At 28.4% G+C, this 17,073-nt stretch overlaps 1 protein-coding gene across 1 annotated transcript; it reads right to left on the bottom strand.

Moving 5' to 3' along the window:
- Positions 1 to 11,135: 11,135 nt before the first annotated feature.
- On the bottom strand, positions 11,136 to 14,406 carry LOC132917302 (eukaryotic translation initiation factor 3 subunit I-like). Its single transcript, XM_060977986.1, has 6 exons — positions 14,251 to 14,406; positions 13,913 to 14,159; positions 13,699 to 13,848; positions 13,187 to 13,314; positions 11,524 to 11,724; positions 11,136 to 11,452 (listed from the first exon to the last, which is right to left on the bottom strand). The coding sequence occupies exons 1-6, from the start codon at positions 14,251 to 14,253 to the stop codon at positions 11,204 to 11,206; spliced, it is 978 nt and encodes a 325-aa protein (XP_060833969.1). The 5' UTR covers positions 14,254 to 14,406; the 3' UTR covers positions 11,136 to 11,203.
- Positions 14,407 to 17,073: the final 2,667 nt, after the last annotated feature.

The raw sequence follows: 17,073 nt of genomic DNA, 5'->3' as shown, positions 1-17,073 counted from the left end.
AATATTTTAAACTTAATTATAATTGTAGACAATATAGTTACTTTTATATTATACGTGTGCAGGATATTTTTTTAGTCGCAAAATATGTTACTATTTGTTATTAATAACAAATAGTTTTAAGATAAATTACTATTTAAATAAAAATAAAATAGATTGGATACAATACTTCATTTATATAATATTCTTATAAATATATTGAATGTGTTCCAGTTATTGTAGTGCAATACTCTTACCATGGCCGCAGTGCGCACACATTGGAAATGTCCACGTTAATTTTAGAAAACCTGATATACCTGAAATACCGGTGCAATGAAAAATTGAAAATTCTAGATAAATGTTCAAGTTTCAAAATGTGTTATCGACGTTACCGCATCACATGTGTACAAGTTAGAATCTCGTTTTTATAATAGTCGGCTCAAAGCACTTAATAAACCAAACTTTCAATGCCTTGCTGTCACCTTCGTGATTATTTACGATTAATTGTGTTCATGTCATATATCTGTAAAGACACGGTGTATTATAGTATATTCATATGTTCATACATTCAACGCATGTAAAAAAAGTAATTTTACATTATTGTAATTATAATTAATTATTAACAATAACTTAAAGTTATTTTATGTAAATATTAAAAAATTCAAAACACGCACTTGATTATACTGTATAGTGTATACTGAGAACTGACACGTAAGTAGGTACATGGTACATAATATATTATAATTCAAAAAAGGTAAAATAAAAAACTATATACATATATAAATTTAAATATCTAAGAAAATACAATTGTTGAATCAAGCCACATATAGGTATAAATAAATAATACACAATAGTATAATCATGGCAAAAATGTAAAAGTGGTATCGGTGTATGCGTGACAGTGATTTACAATTTGGCAAAAACTATAAACCTATAGATCAAGGTTGGAAACCTACGGCTCCTTTAGTATGCAATTCACAGCTCCTTGGATTATGAATCAATATCGAGACCCATAAAATATAATTTAAAATTCAATTATATTTTATTTTAGTTTTATTATAATGAACAGGTTTGAAACTCTTTTGAAAAAGTTTACAAATAATAATATAAATACAGTAACTAGGTAGAATAATACTCATAAAAGATAAGTCCCCCTTCAATCAAGCCGTCCAGTCCTGTAATCAACTATCTTTATTACGTATTATATAAATTAATACATATGTGTATATTCTTGTTGTCCTTAAAAAAAAAAGATTAGTTAATTCTACTAAACATTTTTAAAAATGATGATAAACAAGATAGATAAATTATTGGCTATTATTATTAAGCATCTAATAGGCTAATTTTTCATATAATTATTCGAATATATAGGGACATAAAAGGAAAAGTAGAACGGAATTGACGAGGAAGGGCAATAAATTGATGAAGGATAGTAAATTGCATGAATCAACTTAACCAGACAGCAATCCCTTTAGAAACTTGACGCAAAGCATACGCCTGCGTTCGGCTAAAGATGAAAGTCCTAATTTAGTAGCAACAGGAGAATAGTCGTGTTGAGGCTATTCGATGCTTAAGAAGAAACCAGCGATGGACTCTATCAAGTTGAAGAGAGTCGTTAGCAGTATACGAACACCTAATAACTACGCCATGTAACTAAGGTACAATATTATAAGGAAATAAAGTTTTTTTTTAATTTAAGACTTATTATTGATTTTAATGCTTACCAATTCCCGATAAGATTGTTTAGTGAAATAAACAGTCATGTATTGTAATATGGCATGTTTTTTTAAGTAGGTACTTACTGCACTTTGAAAATTATGATTTTTCAATTATTTGAAAAATAGTATACACTAAAAGTTTCCGGACCCCTGCTATAGATAATATTGAAATATTAAACGTCCTAGTAAAAATATACAGGGCTATTTACCAATAATTATACTCACTGCCCTTGTGGTTTTTTTATTTTTTAATAATGTATTTATTTAGATTCTGATTTTTGGACATTTGAAGTCACTTAAAAGCCATATTTTCAATCAAATGTTTTTTTCAGTTCATCGATAGATTGCCAAATAATTGATTTTGTAAAATTGATTAATGCGAAAAATGTATTATGTTAGTCATGAATATTGTTGTAATGTTTTCGTCCTTGGTAAATCATCATGAAGACAATTATAATATAATTCCAAATATCCATAGAAAATAATGGTAATCGGCGATTACTTCTTATATGTCCAAATTTCCAGTCCACGTTGTTTCTAAGTAATTTACAAGTAGAGATAATATTATTATTTCATTTTTGACGTAATACTCGCTGTGACGCTGTACGCCTTCTATATTATGGGTCGCAGTAAATTCTGTCTCAATATTCATTTTTATGTAAAGTGTGGCCCGGGTATCTTTTGTGGGAATGGGACTTTTCGGCGCTGCCATTTCGGCGCTGCCGTTTCGACGCTGCCGTATCGGCGATAGATATTTTCGGCGCTGCCGTTTCGGCGACGCCGATTCGGCGATAATGACAAAATACATGTTATAGTGAAAATTTCTTTTAGTACAATATTATGTGTAATAAAAAAAAATATTAAGTTATTTTAATAAGTACTAAATTTATAAAATTCAAATTCAACGACATTCATGGCTATAAAAATAGTATAATAATAGTATAATAAAATATAAAATTTTTTTTCCAATTTTTTAGTTATTATAATAAATATAATTTAAATGCAATTTTATAGTAAATTTTTTTATTTTTTTATTCTTATACTTTATTTTCATTATAACATGTATTTTGTCATTATCGCCGAATCGGCGTCGCCGAAACGGCAGCGCCGAAAATATCTATCGCCGATACGGCAGCGTTGAAACGGCAGCGCCGAAATGGCAGCGCCGAAAAGTCCTAGACCCATCTTTTGTATATACGTGTATGTAAACCAAAGCCTATATAATTTTTATTCATACGCAATAGGTACGCACTTGTATATTATTTTTAAAAAATCAATAATATATTCTTATCCATATATAATCTTATAGATTTAAGACTAAATAATTCACTTGGTTCACAAAGCGACCAAACCTTCCGGTTTTTCGACCGGATTTGGTGTAGAACTATCTTACTTTTATTGTTATTATTCTTCTTAGATCTAGCAACTGAACTGCTGCATCTGAACATTCTGAACTGCGCCAGGGTATTTATTAATATTTGTGGTCGATGAAGTCAGAATGTATATAGGTAGGTACACGATATTGTATAATATTTCTATATAACATATATATGATTTCATGTGTATAAAATACAGAACTTATTTGTATACAGAATTATCTCAGATTTGTATATTTGCCAATTTTTTTTCTGAAAAATAAACAACACAAAAACTAACAATGGATTAGAGTAGATGGCTTTTTATAAATGTCATATAATATTATGTAACGGTAGAAAATATAACAATGACTATTTATATACTGACTGTCTAAGTACAGGGTTTTAGAGGAAACTTCTCTCCGTCGTGCACTTATAATATAGACTGTTGATTATTATACTTCTAAACTTTTATAACTAATGTAAATAATAAGCATAATTATAATATAGACACACATTAATACCTTTATATCAACCTGTATAATATAAAAATGTATAAATGTTATTTAGTTGTCTTACAATTTTACTTTGCATTACACTATCTGGCAAACTATTGCGAACATTTTTTGTTATGTGCGTATTGGCCCGTATTGCATTTATATTTATAATATGTAGATAGCTATTCAATTTTGAGCGAACGGACGCAATCGTTTAACTTGTAATTCTAAATTATATTATAATACGAGTATAGCATTTTTGTAAAAATACTTTTTTTCGATATTTTTAATCGTTTCCGTCAGTTAAAACTTTTTGCAAACAGTTGATGAATTATTTCAAAATAACCAGGAAAAAAAAAAAAAAATAAATTAGGAAAAACTGGAATTTTTACGTAAAAGAGAGCGATAACCACTTGACTACATTTTTTAATACATGCAAGTTTTATTTGACATTTTTAGTTGACTATTACCACATGTCATAGTTTGCCAATAATATAATATTAATATGATAATATTATTTTTGTTGACTGTTTTCGGCGTCAGTCACCAGTCGTTTTTGAAAATTCATAAAATAATTTTCATTTTCTTGTACTTAATACTAAAAATCATAATATAATACCTATATTGTATCTCACGTAAGATCTTACTAAATATAGTTCTTGAATCTGGATTTTTATTCTCAACCCAAGAAAAGTTTTCAACGAGCATGGGTGTAGGTACACTCTCAGCTGCAGAATCAGGGCTTGCTATAGTTATAATACGAATTACGAAAATCGATAACACATGATTAATTAAATATATTAAGTGTGTAATTCAGTACTTTTTTGATACCCACGTACATAATACAATATTATAATAATAACCTTTACGTGTTCAGGAATAAGTATCGTTCATGATAATTTACCTAATATATTGTAATATTATATCCCGTTGTCTATATTGAAAAATAAATTTATTATTATTCATCATCATCAATGTACGATGAACCTATAGGTACCTATAACACATACTCACTGCTATAACGGGAGTTTATGCACTATGCATATTGCATAATAAATCACTCATTGCGTGTATGCATTTCAATCATTTTTACCATCACACAGAACCAATTTGATGTTTTACACCTGGTAAAATAATAATAATGCGTTAGGTAAAATATTTACAAGAAATAATAATGATCTTAATCTATCTACACATTGTTTTAAATGTATAATATAATATATTATAGGTATACTCTATAGTCTATATTGTATAACCGTTGTGACTGTATGTCTGTATAATAGTATACATATTCAGATATTCCATATTATTGTTAAAAAAATGGTTTTAAAAATGTTAATACATCGTTCTACTTGACATTTTAGTCGAGCATTTAGTCCAAACGAAATATTTTCATACGGTCGTTGATAATGGCAACTTTATATAATATGTCAAACCAGTGAAAACGAAAGACAGATGATTTACTGCGGATTTATCGGTTTTTGATAGATCGACACTGTATAATGTGTAGAACAATAAAATATGCAGTCGATTGATTTTGTCGACACTGCAGCTGCATCACGATGACAAAACGGTTCCTAATAGTAATAATATCAAAATAAAATGATCAACAATTTTAAACGCGTATAGCTATTCCTTTTTATTGACGGCAAATAAAATGAACAATACACACCTCATAACTTTTCAAAATTTACGCGGTGATTTCTTTACGACATCATTACATATTATCAAAATATGCGAATCAGTGCATAATTATTGTGTTTGTCGTAAGTAAATAGGTATGTAATTCAGTCGTCTGCGGTCTGTCAATATAATAATGATTTATGCATTTCTACTATCTTGTTTGTTTCACGCGATATTTTTACACTTTTCGTATAAAACTTAAAGTGATGTCATCCGTTTATTAAAAAAAACGTGAAATAACACTATAATTTTGTTTAAAACAAAGCGAACATTACTACATGTTTTCATGTCCATTAAGTCTATTTGTTATTTAGGTATGTTTGAAGAGCAATGACATCTGTTTCGCGGACAGAATAATTTTATATCGCTCGTGGATAATATTATGGATAACATATACATAATAATATATAATGTATAGCCACTAGCCACATAGGTGCCTCGATACGTGCACATGCACATGTGGTATCACATTATATACTTATGTATAATAGGCGACGACGACAAGTAATTTATTGTTATTTTGATGGGTGTTTTTAAATTTTAAACTTTGATCTACGCTACATAAAGAAGAATAATAACAATGTGCGCGCTATGTGATCCATAAAAATTAGGTTCAAATAACCACGACTCGATTATATCCCGATATCGAGTACTAGTTTGATTTGATTTTACATTATGTAGCGATTGAAATTATATAATATTATGCTCGTCAAATATAATTTTAGAAATAATAAATAATAATAACATTAAAAACATCATGTGTTTTTTCTATTGATAATAATAATAATAACAACCTATAGTAGTTATTGTTTTTTGCATCACTGAACCTATGTTATGTCAATTACAAATTTCATTGACCATGACCTATACCTACATAATATATGCCTACATTATTAATTATTGGTTATATTAGTCATTACTCATTACATATACCTACGTTATTCTGTTTAAATTTAATACTGTTTAGTGTTCGATGGTTCTGCAGTACACAAAAATTCGTATTTCCCTAACCCTGGCCAGACACGACTGCAGCGACGACACGTCATAATACATCATTTTGTTGTTGTTATTATTATTTATATAATGTCTGGACTCGAAGTAGGTATGTAGGAACATAGATGCATGTGTGCACTGTGTACGGTATACGGTTGTAATGTAAAAATATTGCTAATCTCTACGATAAGACAATAATATAATGCATAATTTATTATAAATCATACGTTCGTGGTTTGTAGATTTCACCTAATAGCTTTCTCCGTCATCGAGTATTCTTATTCTTCGGCTGTAGGAACGCGTGCCGCGTGGGTTCAGCCGATTAGCATTACATTACGTGGTTAATCGTTATAAATTTATAATACATTATTATTATTGAACGTCGGACCTTATTGCAGCGCAGTTAAGTGTAATATAACCGTACACGCTGCAGTTATAGTTCGCGCAATCCGTATCGGAAACTGTGATCTATATTCGAATTGATCTCGTTTCATATCGGTCGATCGTATACGCGTCACAAATGTAGAGGCATAAAAGTTCTAAGGTCTTATAGGGACCACTGCGCTGAACCGATATAAGAATGTGTGAACGCATGGCTATACATACCTAATATATGCAGATTACAAGGTCATTTTTAGACGTTAGACACTCATTATTTCGAAAACTATAGACATTTTTTTTTACATAATTTTAAATCATAAAAATTACAATTAAAAAAAAAATTATATGTCTTATCTTTTATCATTTTAAAATGTTTACTTAATATTACGTTTTACATTTTGCATATTAATATTTTTCAGAGTACTTCAATGTATAAAAATCGAATTTTGAATTAATAATTAATAAGTTATAAACTTTATAAGTATTTAAAGGTTTAGTTTGATTGTGCAGTATAGAATAGCATAAAACATAAGGAAATATTCCTTCACTTTAACTAATTAACTACTCCTCCAAAATTTTAAACGTATACTATCATATTCAAAAAAGTAAAATCGTAAAAAACATAGCAATAAAAATAGAAAAATGTTATTTTTAATAATTTAAAAATGTAAAAAAAATTTACTTTTATAATATTATACATATATAATGGTCATATAGTGAATGATAATCACTTGTGAGACAACTTGTGCTTGCCCGAAAATACGACCACCGTGGTAACATTTACTTATGTTGAAGTCGTAAACCAAGCCAGGTGACCGCAATCATCCAGGGTGGTCGATTTTTCATGAGAATCTCATACCGCCGACGTCGTGGTTTTGTCGTTTGATACGCATTTAATGTACAAACTGTACATAGGGAAAAAAATATTGAACGTATACGCGACTCGCCAAAAATATAATATACTTACTACGATAATAATAATAAAAATAATGAAATAACATCAGATGCAATTGTTGTTTTTTTTTTTTAATTATTGTTTTGTAGCAGTAATTCTGTTTGTCGCTATACATTATGAATATAACCAAACCGGACGTCACGCGTCGTTGTTTATATTCCGTTTCTTTGATTAAGCTAAGTACCAAACTATCAAAGTAGGAGACAATTGGATAGAGGTGATAGAGTTAAAAAAATGTTCATAACCGGGTATTTCTAATACATAAAAATCTTAAAAAGTGTGTTTGATGAACACTTAGCACTTAAAATATACTCTAAAAAAATGTATTCGATGTTCATAATTTGAAACAGAAATATGACAAATGATAATATATTTAAATAAGTAGGTACATAAAAAAATGTTATTATTAAAAAGTTAATTAAATAAAAACTATAGGTTTTTTTTTTGTAGTACACTATACGAAAATACTGCACGAATATGAACGATAATCTTTTGACAATTTATCACGAACAACTATAGTTAATTACTTACACGTGTTGTGCATAATATACGTGTGCTCGCAGTGTTATAGGTAGTTTTGTCAAGCCCGGAAACGATCTTCGTGGAATGGTGAAATTGTTATTTTTCTATCGACAATTTCCAAGTGTTTTTATTTGTTAAACTCTTCAACACTAACTTTTCTAAATAAAATAATTGCAAAATACGTTCTAAATATTTGTTCTAATATAGGTACCTATTAAAAATACATTTATATCACGCAGTAATGACAAAATATGCAAAATATAATTTGATATGTACCCAATTTTTCAAGTGTTATAAAACATAATAAGATTAACCACATTGTTCTGCTATACCTTCCTAGACAAACATAAAAAAATAGAATTCCTCAGCTCAAATAATAACTATAATAACTCAGTACTAAGTAAAATATAGCAGTAAAATACAAGTAGTTGCCTTGAAATTTTCATAAATACAATACTCTATACAGCAGTGTACTTGTTGAAAAGATACAACGGTAGTTAGGGAGTATTGAAATATAAATAAATTTTAATAACTAGGCGATATAAGAAATATAACAATACAATTAATCTAAATATGATTAAACTGATCATTTTTTTTCCTGTCTTAACAACGCATACGGCATACTTAGTAAAAACTTGAAATAAAGTATTACAATTTTATGTTGATGAAAATACCTATAATAGAAGACTGCAGTTAATATAGTTGGCAATTTGATACTATTATTAATAATAGTTTTGGACAGCGTACATCAGTGTACTAGGAAATTTTTTTAAAAATTCATTTGTAAAATTAATCGCGTTCTAGTTTAACCAACTTCGACACGGCGTAACTGACCTGCGTACATAACGCGCAGGAGGATTTGTACCCGACTGTGCCATATTTAAAAACGCGCACCCGAGGCTTGTAAGTACTTACCCAACACACTCTGCTAGGTACACGATACATTTATCACTAGCTGTGTCGGTAACTGCAGCTTAAAATTGGAACAGCCAACCTCGCTGCAGTGCGTCTCTTTGATAACGCTAGCTAATATAGGTTGAATTTTGGTACCGACGTAATCAATAATTAATTATATATGCACGCTGGAAATCTATTAATACAAAAAGTCTTTGGTAATCAACTCACCTGCACACCGTCCAAGTAACACAATACAGTGGAACATAGGTAGTATTCAACTTGTGGAATGTAGACGTAGACAGGTATTATGAGTATAACATATTATAAGTAATATAATATATTATTATTAACAGCGTTTTGTTATCTAAATGTACTATTGAAAAATAATAAAAAAGTAGACCAGTTGTAGACGAAACTGTCACTCTGAGCAAAAACTAAAAATGCGCGAAAAATGGCACTAGAACCGCGTAACCAATAGCCGCACGAATGACTTGCAGAATATTATGAATTTATGATACGTGTAAACATCCAATACCGACAGACGACAATGAAAAGGTGTTCGGTGTGTAGGTATATTACTTACATCGGCTAATCGCGGACTTCGGTTACTTTTCTTCATTTTTCTTCGTTTGCACATCAATTACAGCTAATCAAGAATTAATACTGCATTACTGCAAACATCGTCATATCACCAAAACTATTGCCTATAAATTATAATTTCAACACAATCATACAGTTAGTAATATAAAACATTTATTTTATACATCATTTGTTATTCATGAAGTGATCGCGACTGCCGACTTTTTACTTTCCCCGTTTAGTTCGTATACCTACCAGCACGGCGCCGGGTCGGGCGGGTCCAGTTTCTTTTGGTATCTATTGTAATTTGTAATGCTATTAATTATGATATTATTTCGCCAATACAGTTCAATCTTCAATCTTTAATAATAACAATGTTTTTCATGAGCCATGAATATTAAGATAATAAGCAATTTAAGAATTTCAAAAATGTATTTGAACTATTATGTTTATCGATATTAGTTCAACATTTATACATTTTGAGCTATTTATATAATTTATCTATTTAAGTATTTTATAGAATAATTTTAAATCAAGAGACATGTTGCTCACACGTCCCACACATACATAACACATAGGTATATTATATTATAGTATATACAATTCACAATGTTTGATACTTGTGCATAAAATAACACAAAATGATGTTAATCGATGACAATTTTAAATTAAATACTAATTAGTAATTAGCATAGTATTTAAAAAAATGCCATTAAATGGTGATTAAAAACCAAAATTTGTATTATGAATAATTTTTCTAAATTAAGAAATATATAGAAATGTCAAACTTCAAAGTAGTTAAAATCTGATAAATCGTTTTTCAACATTACTTGTTAAATAAACATAGTGGATATTATGTAATAAATTGCAATACATAAAAGAATTTAAAAAAATAAATTATATCCTGTGTGGTTCATGTTAAGAGTACACCAAGTTGCTACACCCAATGCAAATTTATAACATAATAAATTTATGTTCAGCATTCAGCTTTCAGCAATTCACTTTAACAAATTGTTTTCTCTATTTCACATATGTAAAACATAGCAAAATTACTTTCAGTATTGTTGGTATTACTTTAAACTGACCTATACGTAAACTTAAAAATAACAACATTGTTGTTGTTATTATTTATTTATTTATTCATTGGTACTAAATTTAAAATGAATGATAAATGAGTGAAATGCTAGTTTAAAAATGCTCATAACTTGCTTTAAATATTAAAAAAGTATCTTCAACAAAATAAATTCTATAATGTTACTTTAAATTTCATAATAGGTCATTTCATCCAAATATTAAAATTTAAAACTAAACAAGATAAAGTAAATTACTGAATATAAAATTGCTATATTATAAACTTGTTAGTCAGAAATAACAAATGCAAGTATGGTGTCCTGTTGACATTTAAATAATACATTTTTCATAGTAAGCTAACTTTAAAATTAGAAATTTATATGTATGGTGAAATGCAACAAAAATTGGGTAATTAAAGGAATTAAAAAGAATACAAGGCTAACTTATTGATAAAATCAAACTACATATTAGATGGGTTGTAATAAAATAATGACCCGAACAATTGATGTTCAATATTTTTTAGAAATTTTTTATTTTTTTTTTTTTTTTAATTATTGACAACAGTAAAATAAATAATCAATAATCAAATCTAAATTCTTTGTAAGATGGATCAAATGATTGTACCCTAATGAAACCATCCTCTCCGCCAGTACTGAAACTCTCACCATCGGGATGGAATGCTAATGAATTTATTGGACCGAAATGACCTTTAACTCTTGCAAATTCTTCTTCGAAAATTACATGGAAGAATCTGGCATCAAACTTTCCTGCTTGTGCAGCTGTTGTTGTTACATCCATAGCATCTTGACCACCACCCAATACAACCTTAAAAATAATAACACAATATTTAGATTTAAATATAATATATAGACAAATTTTATAAAATGTATACTAACATGATCGTATATGGGTGAAAGCGAAGCACTATTGACAGGACGTTCAGTCACATAAACTTTGTGGACTGATAAATCGTCAACATCAAACAATTTTGCGGTTTTGTCTTTTGATGCAGTAACGAACATAGTACCTTGTCGGTTCTTTTGCATGTCGTTGATTGATCCTTGGTGATCTTTTACAGTTTCTATGCTTTTACCAGTCTATAATAATATACATAAATATTATATTTACATATTTTGTATACACAGGCAAGTCTAAATAATTCAAAAACCTCAAAACCTCAATATTTTTCATGTCTTTTGAAGTTAAATAAGTTATAATATAGTTTTATAAGTACAGTGAAAACTCTATAACGATTTTGAAGGGACCAAGAGATTTCTTACGTTATAAAGAGTTCTTGTAATAGAGAGAGTATAAGAATTATTTAATAGGTTATACAGTGAAACCTGACTTAACGGACACCTCTTTTAACGGACAAAATGACCAGGTCCCGGCAAAAAAATAGGCATTCTAATGTATTTTGATCTGTCTATAACGGACTCCTTCTATTACGGACACGGACACTAATATTTAATCCAACAATTTCATAACGGACAAAAATACATACATACACACACACACACACAGTTGAGGTAATGCACCACGGATAATAATATAATATATTATATTATCCGTGTTAATGCACGACATGCGGTTATCTATATATTATATCGATAAAACGTTTTTAGGAACGCAATTAGGTAATTCAGTGAAAACACGACCAATTACATTATCGCCGATTACGATAACGCTAATTGCGAGTACCTATTGAATTTATAAAGTTCAAGATATCCAAATAACAATCACAAATTGTTTCAAAAAAGCAGATTTTCCGTCCAGTGAACCTCCAGAAATCGAAAATGAAGTGAATGGGAATGAGTTGATTGAATTAATGGAGCTTCTTCCATTGCCTAGAAACGACGATTTTGCCACAATAGACAGTAATTTGTTTACAGAATGTAGCTCAGATGATATAGCTACAATTTTAGATGACATTCGAACTGAATTAAATCCCGTGGAATCCGATGATAAGCAACAAGCTGATGACCAACTAAAAAATTCTGAGATTAAGACGTTTGCAAATTATTCAGAAGCTCTTGAACAACTTATTCGTCTGAAAGAATTTTATTTAAATAAAGGTGATGAAAAGGGATTTTCATATGTGAGCGAATTAATTATCCATCACGAGTTGGAAATGACCAAATCGAAGTTCAAAAAACAAACATCAATAGAATCATTTTTTAAGAAATAATTAATAAATTTATACAAATACATACATAATAGTACATATAATTAAAATTAAATTCATAATGTATGTGTATAATACATATTAATAAAGATTATACCTATTTAATACATGTCTACAACGGACACCTGTCTATAACGGACAATTATTTTGGTCCCGTGACTGTCCGTTATATACAGGTTTCACTGTAAATCAAACTAACCATTATAATGTAATATTTACATTACATAGAGTTTTTCGTTATAACGAGTTTCATTATAAAAAGTTTTTACTGTATAATACTATAATGTATTGTTACCCCCCTTAGAATTCAAGTTATTGAGACCTGATTGTACAATATATTTAATAAAAATGTATTTCTTATAGATTATACATACTCTCAAATCCCATTGAGTAATGGCACCATCTTCATGTCCAGTAATGATTGTATGGTCCAATGTACCCCAAATTAAAGAAGTTACTTTGGAATCTGGTACAGTCATTCTCAAAATCGGAGCACTACTTTCTATAATATAACAATTAATGATTTAATATGCATACATGTTTATTTAATAAATACGTTTAAATAAGTAAAACACAATATTTAGATGATATAATAAACTTTCATACTATTTGTTTTTAATTTACATGAAAAACAATATATTTAATTGATATGATTTGGAAATATTTAAAACAAAAATAACCTCATATTTTACATCATACTGTTTGTTGTAAATTATAAACCATCTGAAATAATACATTATTATATTGATCTATCTATATTTTACTTATATTCTTACATGTTATATAAACACCTATAATTGTTTTATAATGTTAAAATAAAATATTGAATTATTTATTATATGTTGTCAGTATAGTTCAAATGTTATATCTTTGATTGGTAACTTACTAAAAGATTCGTCATCTCGAGCATCCACTATAAAAATTTCACAATCTTGTTTCATAGCCTGATCTGTTGAGTAGCTGGCGAGATCAGCTGAGTAACTGAACGAGCATGTACGTACAGCAGAATTACTACTAATATTACCAATTTCCACACCTGAAAATACATTTTAAAATAATGTAATTTTAAACTATTAAATGAAAGTTTTAATATCCATTACCAGTAGCAACATCCCATAGTCTTAAGGTGTTGTCAGCAGCTCCAGACAAAAATTTTGTGGTCTTCCAATCAACGTCAATACACCATACAGCTCCAGTATGGCCAATGTATGTACCAAGACGCTCACCATTCAATGAATACCAAACATTTGGTGTTACGTCCTTAGCAGACGAGAACAATAAATCACCCTCTCTGTTGTATTTAATTTGAGTAATGGCACGCTCATGCCCTTGTAACATTAAAGGTTTCTGTAAAAAAAAATCAAAAAGACAAATATTTAAAATAAATGACTATGAAGACAGTGTATGTAGAAACAATGAACGCCAAACGGCAACTTACCATAATGAATTTGTGAGAAGGTAATTTTTACTTAAAAGTTAAATTTAAAAAAGGGCTTTATCTTTTTAATCGTAGTTAAACCCTATTCGGATTTCGGACCGTGTGTTCACAATTGTTATCAGTTATCACGTTTCACGTTTGTGGTGGGCTGTGAAAGCGCTTTTAATAAACAACATTTTTATTATATTAAATTTTGAACTGAATTGTTTTCAAAGAGAATAAAGAAAAGTAGTCGTATGCCTTAGATAATGCCAATAGTCCAGTGTTGCCAGTCAACGTTTCATACATTTTGATTTTTTATTATCGCCAGATTATTGTTTGAAACTCATTGGCGCGATCTGGTAGTTTGTTGAGACAAGCGTTACTTTAAATTAAAATAATTAAATATTAAAATTTTTAGACACAATTATATAGAATAAATATTAATATTGAATATCTATGATAAATATTTTATTTATTTTATATATCTGTGTATTTAAACAAAGAATTATGAATTCGTGGACTTCGTTGAGACTAGAAATGTTTACGTATGTGGTATATTATAATATTTTACTATTTACGCAATGGTATTTAAAAAATATTTATATTAGTTTTAAACTGTTGTCTGTTTAGTGTTTATAGTTTATACCGTATTATTAATACTAAAATAAATTGCTAAAATAATTAATTGCAATGTAAATCACTAAATAGGCAAGATATTAGCATTGATTAAATATATTGTATCTATAGGTATTTTAATCAATGATATTATTATACTAATAAAATAGGCTAACAGCCTGTCTCCGCTCAAAATTGTTTTTTGTATGCGAGATACTTCTTGAAGTTGAGCTACTTAACTACTTAAGCATACAACTAACATAAGTAAATAAAAATATTTAAAATCGTGAACTAATTAAATATATTAAAATAATAAAAAAGAAATGCAATATATACACACAGAAGAGATCATCTAATCTATTCTGTGATAGATAATACAATCTTCTGCGTTTAGTAATATATATTATATTATAACATTTGCTTTGGCGCGCTTTACCGATGATTTATTGAAACAGAACATTCAGGATTTTAATTTTTTTTTTTTTGGTGTGAAATTGGGAAGTATATATTCTCTTGCCCTATAAAAAGTTTAAAATGCAAGTCCAATAAAAAATAAATTATGTAATAATAAAGGTTATAAAAGATGATGAATCTTAGAAAACCAATTCTTATTGTAAAATGTACTCTAAATAATTGTAATTTTTGACATTAAATTAAAAAATAGTCTTTTACTATTTGTATTCTTTCAAAAAATTTCTTTGTATTATAACTTTACTTTTATAAATATATAACTATGCGAGTATTGAAATATTTATTTCAAATTAAATAGTGAAAAAATTTTTACTTTTATTTTTTTATTGGTTTTTTCATGAGCTTTAGCCTATACACTCTACAGGCACACAATTTAAAGTGTGGCAGGATATAGACTTTGATACCTTTATTTTTTCTACGTCTTATTGGCCTCTGTTTAATATTTACAAAAGTTCCGATGGCCAATTCATAAAAGTTTAAATATATTATGAAAACCATAAAGCGTATATTATTTATAGCTTATAGATGTATATAAATGTTATGAGAGCATGATCAAAACAATTTCCAACTTCCAATTTTCCAATGTTATATTTATATTAATTTATTAAAATATGTATTAAGTATAAAACTTCAATGTAAATAATATATTCATTATACTTGTAAGTTATAGTACTTATCATATATTTATTATTATGAAGAAAAAGTAAAATGAAAACATTGAAAACAAATTGGTCTGCTTAAACTTTAAAACCTCAAATGACGTCACTATATGTAAAGTGATTTAGTGATGTCATTTGAGATTTTTATGGACTTAAAGTATCAGAAATTATCGAACTGCATCACTTCTTAATTAAATCAGTGTTCGAATTGTATTTGGGCTCAAAATGCGTAAACAGGTTATGTTCGAATTCCATCACTGGATCTGATCATTCCATTTCCATATATCAATATATGTATATAGAACTTGTAAATTTTGTTGACATGTATTTATTTATTACAGTTATATACGACTTAAGTTCTAATTTATAAATAAATATAATTCGTACATGATTACATAATTTTGTATTTTGTCGATAATTTTTTCCAATAATATATATTATATGTGATATGATAAAAATATATATAAGGTTTTTTTTAGACTTATAAGTGTGTAATATTTTAATATAGTTACTCTTTTTAAATTTCTGAGTGATCATGTAAAATAATTTAGTTATTTACATAGGTATACAAATCGGGTAGAACACGATTGAGAACGGTCCTTATCGGCCGTACCTTTTTTAATAGCACGATTGAGAACGTTCTTACCTGCTAACTTTTATGCAACATTGCCACATTAATTAAAAATAAAAATAATAAAAATACAATATACAATATATATAAGATATCAATCACTTTATTTTGGTTACAAAATAAACTTACCTGGAATCTATATTTTATATAATATAACGTACGGATCGGCCGTGGCGTGTAAGACGCGTTCCGTTCAAATCAGACGAGGAAAAATAATTGGTTATTAAAATCAAATGCGTTATAATAATTATATTATTATTATTAAAGGAATAACGACGTTTGCCCGCGGTAGCTGAGTGATATGCCTATGATGATAGTATATTAATAGTTAATTTACATTGTAATACGTCGACTGCAACAGCTTGGTACAGCAGGCTACTGACGTTTCGTAATTATAACGGCCGAAAGCGGCGAACAGGAGCAGAACAGAACAAATCGTTTTCGAAATATTATTATATCTCACTA

Source organism: Rhopalosiphum padi, chromosome 1 (genome assembly GCF_020882245.1).
Source record: "Rhopalosiphum padi isolate XX-2018 chromosome 1, ASM2088224v1, whole genome shotgun sequence".
NCBI lineage: Eukaryota > Metazoa > Arthropoda > Insecta > Hemiptera > Aphididae > Rhopalosiphum > Rhopalosiphum padi.
The sequence above is the reverse complement of the archived record's forward strand: the minus strand, read 5'-3'. Positions and strand labels throughout refer to the sequence as shown.

What these genes read in the sequence shown, in the direction of transcription:
- LOC132917302 (XM_060977986.1), bottom strand. An exon ending in TTACTCAATGGGATTTGAGA is followed by an intron (nt 11,725 to 13,186) that starts GTATGTATAATC and finishes ATATTATTATAG; the next exon opens with ACTGGTAAAAGCATAGAAAC. An exon ending in TTTCACCCATATACGATCAT is followed by an intron (nt 11,453 to 11,523) that starts GTTAGTATACAT and finishes ATTATTTTTAAG; the next exon opens with GTTGTATTGGGTGGTGGTCA.